The sequence below is a fragment of the Chaetura pelagica genome, unplaced genomic scaffold (genome assembly GCF_000747805.2).
Source record: "Chaetura pelagica isolate M959 unplaced genomic scaffold, ChaPel_1.0 scaffold10, whole genome shotgun sequence".
Taxonomy (NCBI): domain Eukaryota; kingdom Metazoa; phylum Chordata; class Aves; order Apodiformes; family Apodidae; genus Chaetura; species Chaetura pelagica.
The window spans coordinates 4,755,014-4,767,192 of record NW_009952263.1 but is presented as its reverse complement, the minus strand read 5'-3'; the positions used below and the strand labels follow the sequence as shown (position 1 = coordinate 4,767,192).

Sequence of the window (12,179 nt, the reverse complement as noted above, 5' to 3'; positions counted from 1 at the left end):
GATGGAGGGACTGGAGCCGGGGCGGGATGGAGGGACAGGAGCCGGGCCTCCCGGTGCGGGAGGTAGGGCAGGAGTCTGCGGGCTCGGTGTTCAGTCCTTCCCCCCAGGTCCATCGCTGGTCCCTGCGGCAGCTGGAGCAGGATGAAGGTCCCGATGCTCCAGGCAGAAGAGTGTTTATAAACCGCTGCCCTCTCCCGGACCGCGGTCACCAGCCTGCGGGGCTCCCTGTCGCCGCTGTCTCACGGAACGTTGTTCTGCTGCTGCGATAAACGCTGCTCAGCATCGCCGTGTTGCCATTTCTCCCAGTCAGCGCGACGATGCCTCATTAAAGGGTCACATCATGAAGCACCCTATTCTGTACAGAGTAGACAATCCTGTTCTAAAATACTTGCCATTTTGAAAAAACGTGCTGAAACTTAGAATCTACTTCCTAGGCCTGAATGGGATGTGTATGAAGCCTAAGATCCATGTTATTTTAGGTACGAGCATGAAAAATATTTACAGGAAAAAAGGAAAATACACATGACCATAAATATTATGGTCATAGATTTTTTTTACAAGATTAACAAAATATTTCACAGCAGGAAGTTACACAATTAGTAATTTTCGTTCTGTTGTGTGAAAGGCAAAAGCCTACCTACTCCAGCCTGTCCCACTCCATGAATTATTCCCAATGTAACGTCACAAGAGGAGGTGTTAGTAGAAACACTGCATCCAAGTTGGTAGACAAATTGGTATCTGAAGATAATAATTTCAACTGAATAGTAATAAATCTAAGGTTTTTCCTTTTGCAAAATTATTTTCCTATGAAGTAAATGGATTGGAAATGGAGCAGCTGCCTTTGAGGAGTCAGTTGTAATATTCAATTATGCCTCAAGGGAAGGATCAGAAGAATTTCTAGTAAATACTGCTTATTTAGCATAATTTCATTCTGCTGGTTTCTAAGGAACCTATTAAACTAATATCTAAGTGCTGCACAGGGATTATGGCAAATAATGGTATCTGCCTAGAAGGGATAGTAAGTTATCTGTTCCAGCCCAGGTTTATTGCAGCTGCATAACTTCTGAGCCTTAAGCTGTGTTTTCTTCTATTTTGGGCAAGATAAGAAAGAGCAGTGACTAAACCAGGGAACTTGCAGAACAAGAAGGTGGTAACACTTGCAGGGCTCTACCTAGTGCTTCAGAGTTTCAGGCTTGCTGATTAGAACAGGGTTGTTGTTTTTTTTCCCCCAACTCTCAAATTTATACATAGGACCTGTTAAAATAAATCATGTACAGAGAACCAGAGCTGCTACAATGAATATTGGAGGACCAGAGAAAGCAGCAGGACTGCATTTGTTTAAAGGTTTTTGCCTTCAGAAAACCATTAATGCATAGAGCAGAACGAGAACAAGGCACAAACACTGGTGTACTATGTTCTCATTAGCTCCAGCTGTTTAGTAAATAGGCTGTTCTTAGTGTGGGAAGTCTGTCTTTTGCTCTCATTTATCCTGAGCCAAGTAGTAGATAGCAATCTGGCTTGAGGACAGAAAAATTGTTATACTCTGCAGAAAGACGGAGTTTCTTCTTGGCAGTTGCTCGTCTTTGCATGTGCATGGTCAGGCCTGTTCAGTCTGTGTCATGTGGGAGTAAAGAGAGGAGGAAAGTCTGACATTCCTACAAGCATTTTCTTTAGTCATCTTTAAAATTACTTTAAGTTGCTTTCCATTTAATTCTCACCATACACTAGGCTACCTGCATGGCATGTTGCTGGCTTACTATTTATATTGGTTTTATCCATAATACTTTGATGTGTGTGTTGAGTTAGGTGCGTTCCTGGCTACGTAGCACTGCGGGACAAGTTCTTACGAGACTGCAAACAGCTGCCTCTGTGGTGTTCAGAGTGAAGAAGTAAAACTAGACTGTTCATCATGTTTCAAGCAATTCCTGCTAAGACAAACATAGAGTTAGTATTAGGCATGAATTGAAATTAAGCAGTTTGACAGGACTGGGATTTCTTCGCTGGATGCCACCTGCCCCCATAAAGTACTACCAGTTTCTGTCAAATCCTTTACACTTATTGTATGACATTTTTAATTAATGCCCTTGAGATGATACACACAAAATTCCTATTTCAATTTATTGGAGACTTGCTTGTTCTCATAGTTGGAGACCATAAGACAGATAGAAGTACCCTACAGGTTTTCAAAACTATTGTCTACTTAAACCAGTTTTCACCACTTGTTTCAGTATTTTCTTCTAGTAAGCAAAATACTTACTGTAACAGTACTTAGCATTCAATTATCTAAGCAGTAAGACAGCTCTATGTATGATCTTTAAATATTACTATACTTGGTATCTACAAACTTCCCATCTATTCCACGTTATTTGCTGCTTTTATTCTAGTTCACTTGCTTTTTAATAAAACCTTACCTTTCTCTGTGGCTTTTCTGGAATCAGACTTAAAAGGGCATAAAAGTTGCCTACTTGTGAAACTACCTACATTTATCTACTCTGTAAATGAGTGATCACAGCTCTCAGTGTTCTGCAAACTACACAGGTAAAAGTGGAATTTGCATTTTTCATCCAAAGTATTTATGACAGTATGTTGTTCCCATACACTACATACTCTACATTGTATACAGTTGTAATAAGGTACAAACAAACACTGCACATTTGAATATCAAAGATTTACATTTGTAAAAAAATTACATATTTACTGCATTTTAAAATTTCATTGCAATTCATTAACATAATTGTGAAATAACTGATCAAATAATTGAGTAGGGTTGTGTTAGTACAATATGACAGTTACCAACATACCTGTACTGCCTTGATTCTGAATGAATTTCATGGCATTTAAGAAAAGTCCAGCCACGCATGCTTTCACAACTGTATTTCAAATGACATTGCTGAACCAGCATGAGCACGGGCTAGTGGATCTCTGTGGGTGCACCCTGTAAGTGCACTGCCTGACACTCTCACCTGGGCTGTGTCCATGACGTCTACCTGACATACCCATGCCATGTGTATCATCAGTAGTCGTTCCTGCAGTCAGACTGCTCCATAACCAGACCCTTGAAAAACACCAGGTCATTATCAGGTTGCCATTCCCACCTCCTCCAAGAACAACATGCCATGTTATGACAGTTTGGCATAGCAGCTGGCCTGGTTAAGCTCTGTTTACCCTCCTGTTAGTCCCTGTAACTAACCTGTTAATTGCTGTACCATTGCCAAGGTGTGGAGAACTTCCCAGTGGAGCAGGCTGTGAGTGGTGCTGACAGTGTGTTGCTGGGGAGAAGGTCCAGGAGAAGCCCCAGTGCTAGCAGTGGGGACCCACCTGACTTTCTTCTGACCACACCATTCTCTCCACTGCAGGAGAGGCAGGTTGTGTTAGAGAATATCATGCTTGCTCACTTGGCCTCCCTCATGGGCTGCACTGTCTCTCCTGCAGAAGATGGAAGTGGTGTCATTTGTTGACAAAAATATTTAATCTGTGAGGAGAAGTGCTTTAGTATCGAAGTCCATCTAGTCTTCTCACTGACAATTTAGTCTTAAACTGTGATACACTTTCCCTGAGCAGCACACATGGCAAGTTCTTGCTAAGGCAAGAACTGGTCATAGAAATTAAATACATTTGTACTGAAATTCCTTGTCTAAGAAAAAGCTTTCCTGTGCTGCGAGATCCTGGGCTGCATCAAAAGTAGTGTGGCCAGCAGGGCCAGGGAGGTGATTCTGCCCCTCCACTCTGCTCTGGTGAGAGACCCCACCTGGAATACTGTGTACAGTTCTGGAGCCCTCAGCACATGAAAGACATGGAGCTGTTGGAAAGGGTCCAGAGAAGGGCCAGAAAGATGATCAAATGGTTGGAGCCCCTCTGCTATGAAAACAGGCTGAGGGAGTTGGGGCTGTTCAACCTGGAGAAGAGAAGGCTCTGGGGAGACTTTATAGCAGCATTTCAATACCTGAAGGGGCTACAGGAAAGCTGGGGAGGGGCTTTTTACTAGAAAGGGCAGTGATAGGACAAGGGGTAATGGTTTTAAAATGAAAGAGGGGAGATTTAGGTTGGATATTAGGAAGAAATTCTTCACCATGAGGACAGTAAGGTTGCTCAGGTAGATTGTGGAAGCCCCCTCCCTGGAGGTGTTCAAGGCCAGGTTGGATGAGGCTTTGTGCAGCCTGGTCTAGTGTGAGGTGTCCCAGCTCATAGCAGGGAGGTTGGAACCTGATGATCCTTAAGGTCCCTTCTAGCTTTAACCATTCTATGATTCTATAATTATCTGTTCTGATACCTGATTTGTAATTGCTGGGGAGTGGAGTGAGTGGGATAGAAAGGGCAACCTTTCTTGCATAGCTTCAATTTACCACCAGTTTTGACTGGAATTGGTGACAAGTACGTCACAAAGTGTGTTTGCATCTCCTTTCTCATAACTGAGTAGTGTGGTTCTTGTGGTAATCCAAGGAAAGTAACATTTCAGGGAAGAGTCGAGAGAGACAGATGGTACAGCCTCTCCTTAGAGACACTGAGGTAGAGCATGTCATTAAGATGTGGCCAGTGGACCCACACAGCTTATTATGAGGTCAAAGAGAAAAGAGGAGGAGGCCACAAGTTCTTGAATATTTGGATAAGGGATGATCTGAGGCAAAGATCAACAAAAAGAACTTAGTAGATGTCCTGTGAACACCCAACTGAAAGAGGGCTGGGGGTTGGCACACATGAGGATATCAGTAAACAATAAATCTAAGCACCGAAAGTGGGGAAGACAAAAAGGAGGAGCTATCAAAAAGAAGAGTCTGGTCTGACTATGAAGGGTCCAGTCAGACACAGAATAGCAGAACCACAGACAGTCAGATGGTTTGAAGTTACCTATTCAACAAATTACCGAACAACTCCTTTGAGCAAATTCATCCTGGCAGCTTGAGTTTATATTGGCTCGGTGCTTCAAATCACTAGACCATGATGTTTTCAATTTGGTACTAGGTGCTCTAAAATTTGAATTACTGTTTTATAGCCCACAGCATAGGGAATGTGCTTACTGTGTGTTTCTGACAATTACAAAGCAGTTTAGAAGAGGAAGTTTATATTACAATATTGCATTTGTGAATATTCTTTTCTAGCTGACTTAAGTTGCTTATCTTTCAGACAACCTGTTTACTAAAAATTCCATTTTCTCAAATGCATTGTTGCAGATTACCTGTGTCAGCAGACAATTCTTAGACTTTTGAGAATAATTTTTTGAGAAGCCTTTGAGAAAGTGATTACAAAAATCAGATGTATACTTCAATAAAGTGGGGAAGACAAAAAGGAGGAGCTATCAAAAAGAAGAGTCTGGTCTGACTATGAAGGGTCCAGTCAGACACAGAATAGCAGAACCACAGACAGTCAGATGGTTTGAAGTTACCTATTCAACAAATTACCGAACAACTCCTTTGAGCAAATTCATCCTGGCAGCTTGAGTTTATATTGGCTCGGTGCTTCAAATCACTAGACCATGATGTTTTCAATTTGGTACTAGGTGCTCTAAAATTTGAATTACTGTTTTATAGCCCACAGCATAGGGAATGTGCTTACTGTGTGTTTCTGACAATTACAAAGCAGTTTAGAAGAGGAAGTTTATATTACAATATTGCATTTGTGAATATTCTTTTCTAGCTGACTTAAGTTGCTTATCTTTCAGACAACCTGTTTACTAAAAATTCCATTTTCTCAAATGCATTGTTGCAGATTACCTGTGTCAGCAGACAATTCTTAGACTTTTGAGAATAATTTTTTGAGAAGCCTTTGAGAAAGTGATTACAAAAATCAGATGTATACTTCAATATTATTTTTTAAAAATGAAAAAAAAAAAAAAAGAAAGAAAATAAGAAAAGGGGGTTGTATAGCCAAACAGGTAAAATGTACACAAGACTCAGACACATAATTAGTCTTAACTGTAAGTATTATCTGAGCTTACAATTGCCTGACAATTACTTGCTTCAAATCAGCTACCCAGAAATTTCTCAGGTGGCCTAATTTGTAAGAGGTCAGCAGCAGCAGTTCCTATTTATTTCAATAAGAGCTGTGTAATTCAACAGCAGTATTTCAAAATGGTAACTGCTAGCTGCTTCATGCACTTTGCTGCTGTCATTAGACACTAATATTAAGCAAAGACGATCAGATATGCATTAATAATCTTTTGCTATCCTTTTAGATCCTTAAACATTGGTATTTCTAGGTCTTTAATGTTTCTTTCCAAGACATCATGCAGCTGTCCCCCACTGTTTGTTTCAATGGTGCTGCTTCTGCTTAGTATTTTATTCTTGATGTATTTAGTAGGAGAACGAGCAAAAAAAATAGCAAATGCAACAAATTAAATATGTTCTTACATTTAGGTTACGGTCTCCTGTTCTATTCTCACCCAACTTACAATGCTTATTTTCTCTTTCTACTATCTCATTTATATTGCTCCCATTTACCTGTGTAGATTCTTCATGCTTCTTAGTGGCCTCCCATTTTTCATAAAGAAAAGTAAGAACACATTACCTCTGTCTTTAGTCGATGCAAAAACATCCAGATCAATGTTTCTTATATGCACGTTGCTCACTATGACTGTAGCCACTGCTAGTAGAGGCAGCAGAAGTTGCAGCAGCAACAGCTTTCAGTCTTGGCCAGGACAATGTGTTTGAATATTTGGGAATTATTTAGGCAATGCTTTGCTATGGCATGTGCGTGTTAGAATGTGGGAATGTCAGTCTAAGTTATCTTCAGTCCAATGTAGCTTCCAAGAGCATATCTTCTTTTCTGGACACCTCAAAAAGCTAAATCATGATCACAGCATTTCTTTCTTAGATTTAGGATTTTTGGCTGTTACCTGTGAGGGACAAGAAAACCTTTTGAATTACTTTGAATAAATGTGCTTTAAAATTACTGAATTCATTTTAACGTTCTAGAAAAAAGTTTTTCATCTACATGTTAAGTTAAAAGTAACTTGGTTTGATACGTGTATACCTGCAGTTTTTTTAACTCCAAGGATATGAAAGCAGTAACCTCAATATTTTATAAATTTCTATGAGATCTACTGTGCATTTAACTTACAGTACTGCACATAAAAGCATTCATCATCAATGCAATTCTTTTAGAATATTACTACATTCTTTGCAAACTCTGAAGCAAAAAAACCTTCAGAAGAGGCACTGTTTTATAGTACTGCTTACTAACAAAGAAGGAAAAAAGCCAGTATATTTATTTTTGCAACAAATCAATTAACTGTTATACAACAATCATGCCCTACATTGTTTTAAAACTAGTTTTGCAGAGAACAACTTAGCGATAGGATGTGTGCCTGTATAACAGCTAGAGAGAACACATTCTCTTGTACTGTGTTTCATCATAAGGCCATGCCAAAGTTGTTGCTCTTTTGCTATAGAATTGTTGCAATAACAACTCACCATCTTTTTTTAGTTAGTTGTTTTTTTCCTGAGCTTTGTTACCCTACATATGCTCTTCTGTTGGAAGCTTTTATACCAGAGGCCTTTGAAGAGTGGGAGTAGCTCTTAAATCTGGAAATAGTGTGGTTTCTATTACCTTGGCTGTTACTACTGCTCACATTCTTTTATTTGCAGGTAGTAAGTGCTATGAATTTGTCTGGTTTTCATGAAAAGGCAATACATGTTATCCAGAAATTTGCAACACAATACCAGTGTCTGTCACATTCGACATTTTACTTTCTGTTAGAAAATGCAATTTATGTATCAGGATCCTTTCTAGTATTTTTGGAAACTTTCTTTGACACTAAAGTATCAAAATCCCATTTATCTTTAGCAAGTTCTAAAAGTAGCCTTTAGCTCATTCCCAAAAGACACATATTCTTACAGGTTCTTCTACTTTCCCATACCTTTAGAGTCAAATAGGAAACTCTACTGAACATGACATTTTTCTCCCAAGTTCACTTCTCTCTTGTGACCTCTGATAGGGAACCACAGAAGCTCCTTTTTCACTTTATATCTTACCCTTAACTTATTGAGAAGGCACCTTTTAATTCCAAAGGCATGCTCCCGATTTTCTCAGGCTTGCTCACCTATTTTATTGTTTTTTTTAGTTGTTCACTATTTTCTAGAACTTCTCTCAAAACATTCTGGTCTCAGTTCTCTGGAACATAAGCAATGATGGTGAAAGAGCACACTAGCATAAAGAGACTGAAAACACAATGAAATTACTTGAATAATCACAGAACAGCTAAGTTTTAATGTATTACATTGGCATTGCTCATTGTGACGTTTAATTCTCAGAATACAACATAAAGTTTGCTTCACTTTTCTAATCGAACACCCGTTCTCCTAAATAAGGAAAGCTACTAATTATGCTAAGTTTTACTTACAGAATTGAACTCGGCACAAACAACAATCCTTTCTCTCCTGATAGTTCTTGTTAAAGCACAGCAAAGCAGGAACCATGCCAACTCTCAGATTACCATAAAAACAGAGCGCAGTTACAGGCCATATGGGCTGGCACATTAAACCAACCCATGGGAACACAGCAGAAGCTACAGCAATCCAACATAACCCAAGGCACATGCTCCAGCTCCCAGTTGCTTCACCAAACCCGCATGACTGCTTTTAACCACAAAGCCAAACATCTCCATAGCGTGGCACAGCACACAGCGCTCCCAAGCCACCCAGTACAATAGACACACTCCCATGGAGGGAACACGCAGAACACAGCACTCCCAAGCCTCCCTCCAGCTTCCGTTTAATGTTTACATGTTCCCTGCTAATTTACAAGCAGTTACCAAATACTGCATTGCATGAGCAGGACGAGGATTGCAGTGCCTGTCATCCCACTCTTGATCTATGCTGCTCCCATACTGTCCATGATGGGATATCCCATGATCCATGAGGCTGGCACTTCCTCCAGGGTTCTTAAATATGCCAAGGAGATGGCTTGCTTAACAGGTTCTGCAACAGAGCAGCATGAAGATGCAAATACTGTAATAGGTGAAAACACTTTTTATATTGCCTCTAAATGAATTAGCACATTAATACGTTTGATGCTGTGCGTTTTTACTCCTACATGCCTTGCAGATTATAAAAAGCAAGAATTAATCCTTCAAAAAGGCATGAAATAAAAATACTCTTCTCCATTCAGTATTTTTCAGTATATATTCAGTATATATCATCCTCTGGAGTTAAATTTAAAGTTTAGCAGCATTCATACCCTTACAACAGATCTCTGTAGCACAGCATGTAAACATAATCCAGTTTTTTTGATTTTCCAGTGCAGCTTCTTCACTCTTCTGTAATGTTTCTATGAGGTGTCAGGAACAATCTTCCCAGGAAGTAAAACCTTATTTAATTTGGCTTGAAGCTTCATGGCTCCTTTTAACTCCATAAACATACAAAAACATTAGGTTCTAATGTTGGTCCTAATGCCCCTCCCTTAGAACAACCACTGCTTCTCTCTCCCCTGCTTTGCGGATACCTTATACCTCCCTCACCTCTCTGGCTTCTGAATGACAATGAGTCTCCAAAAGATGTGAGGAAAGGCTTATGTTACCAGGCCTGCAGAAGACTGCGGTTGATGGCCAGTACACCTACTGGTAACAGGAACAATGCTGGGAACATAGGAGGGTACCAGTGAGGGATGATTACTGAGGGACACGATACCAAAATGATAAAACTTGAGGATTCAGTTTTCCTGAGAATATACCATTGGTGTGAGGGTGACAAAAAGCAGGTAGGAGCTAAAATGATACAAGGAGGTGGACAAAATCTCTCAAAAAATGAAGGTTGTGGTGGACTCAGAGGACCACATTAATGGAATTCAGTTATTCCATGAATTCCAGACTATTCTACTGTCATCCTCATGGCTTGCTTTCCACTGCTCACCAGAGAAGAAGGAAATGCAGCTATTATGAGCTGGAGAACGCAAGGAGGCTGTATGGGGCAGGGGTATCAGCCTGCAATACATGGGAAGCAAGAAAGAGACAGAATCCAGGGATGGTGTGGAAATCTCCAGATCTTACCTGTGATGCACTTGAAAGTTGCCTTGATCTCCACTGCATTGACTGCTTCAAAGGATGAAAACCACTAATTCAGAAGAAGGGAAATTTGGAAAGGATTTTAACAATGAAGACAACAGGGAGGGTTGCCCCAGGAAGTAACCAATACCACAAGTTAATGAAAAGAACAACTGAAGTTGCAGAAAGGCTAGCAAGGAAAGGTTTGTCTACACCTATAATCTTCCAAAAGACGGCCAAATAATCTGATTATGCTGCTCTGTAGAATATGTCCATCTTAGTATTTATTATTATGTATTATTTTATGCCCATCTAATTATATATTGGTTACATTAATAACTATTCCTATGTTATGGTGCTGGTTTTCTCATTCCTCATATGTATTAAACACAAACTCTACTTATCAGTACTGCTAGAGGTGACTCCTGCTTGACTCACAAGTAACACTACATGACTAGACTGCCTCTTCCACACAACTTTTTCAAGAAAATATTCCCCAGTTGTGAATTTAATATTAAACTCTTGGAGTATAATAGGTTCTCGTCGATTTCCACTGAAATTGTTATCACATGCCAGTAAATCTTCCTGTTACATTATTTCCTTTTCCCATTTTCCACATACCCAATCTTTCAATCACTGTTTCACTAGCATACATGTTGCCTCCCTGATCTGTTCACAGATGGGCTTTGTATTTTTCACTGAATACTTGCAAAGGCCTGAATTTCCTCACATGAACAGTAATCAGTCCTGTATGTGAAGTAAATGCAAGAAAAAAATTTAAAAAGGTAAATGTACTCCAGCAAGTGCTTGTTCCTTTTCAATGTCTGTTTTCTATCATGGATTTTGTTTCTGTGAGCCAGAAATGCATGTAAATCTTCTTGTGTCTTCAGAAGTTTATTTATATACCAGGACTGGATGAACGCCCATTTCTTCATATCCTTCTGTCATTCATCAATTATTTTTCAGCAATAAACTAGTGTACAAATATGAATTACTGGCAAGCTTCCAAATCTGAAACAAAACTATAAAGTTGTAGAATATAGCTACTCACAGTGCACAGAAAAAGAAATTGCAACGTCTGTTGCACTGAATGTGAACCGTGGCTTTTCACCCTTGTTAAAAAAAAAACAAATGGATCAATATATTAAAAAATAATAATCAAATACTGACTTTGAAGTAGAGAAATATCTGATGCCACTAACAATATTGTCAAGGGCTGAGACGACTTCTCATAAAGGCAGCTCATACATAGCTCTGACACTTGAGCAAGAGCTTGCTTAAGGCACGGTGTGCCTTTGTAAGGCTCCATGATGATAGATCCTTTCAGAAAGCACTTCATTTATAAAAGATGAAACAATTAGCTTAGTTTGCTAAACAAACACCCAGATGATGCAAATTTCATATTCACTTACCAGCACTAACTTGATCTTTCTTTTTTCTATCCTCCAGTGTTAAATTGCAGCTTCTAATGCTTCCTGTTTGCGCTGCTACTTCCATTGTGGAGATTTAAAAAAAAAAATTCCAATATGTTAATTTTATAATTTTTTTGCCTGTTTTATTTGAAACCATCATTGCTAACATCATGGAATCCAGTAAGTGTACTTAAGATGGAAACTCCTACCCCAACAGCTGAAGAAAAGAAAACACCCAAATCAAAACCAGTTTGGGGTATGCTAAACCAAACCAGAATTCTTAATGAAGTCCACAGGCACTTCCTTTTTGGCCAATACATCTTTTTGCCAGTGGTGAGCTTTATTTTAATACGTCATGTACTTCCCTGATGTTTTGGCTAAAACCAAAAACTGTTGCAGTTTAACCACATCATTTTGACTTTTGTCACAATGCAAGCACAGACTCACAGGTATTACATTACCTTCTGTCCTTCTCACCACACTGGTAATGCAGAGGGAAGAAGCAAGTTTCTTTCTACTGTGTACTTTGCTGCTGGCCCCATCTGCTCTTAGAAGCTGTGATCAAATGTTCCAGCTACTTTACTAAGAGCTTGCTTAAACATTGCTCTTGGACATCTTATCTCAGCTGGTTTCCTTACAACTGTTTCACAAGGGAGTCTGTACACTGTGATACGAAGTGTTTATCTAAAATAAGTCCAACATTTCCTCTTGACTGTGACAGAGGTAAGCTGCTAGCTGACGATTTTCTACGGGGAAAAGGTGTTCCCCTGGGATTTCAAGGATATGGGAGACAT

The 12,179-nt window shown here is 39.5% G+C and overlaps 1 protein-coding gene across 1 annotated transcript in view; it reads right to left on the bottom strand.

Annotated features, from left to right (window-relative positions):
- Positions 1-10,628, bottom strand: part of TOP2B (topoisomerase (DNA) II beta 180kDa) — a 71,294-nt gene extending 60,666 nt beyond the window's left edge. Inside the window, exons 1-2 of the mRNA XM_010007624.1 lie at positions 10,595-10,628; positions 9,511-9,604 (exon numbers count right to left, since the gene is read on the bottom strand). Coding sequence (XP_010005926.1) covers positions 9,511-9,604; positions 10,595-10,628 — 128 coding nt within the window. The remainder of the gene's footprint in view (positions 1-9,510; positions 9,605-10,594) is intronic.
- Positions 10,629-12,179: the final 1,551 nt, after the last annotated feature.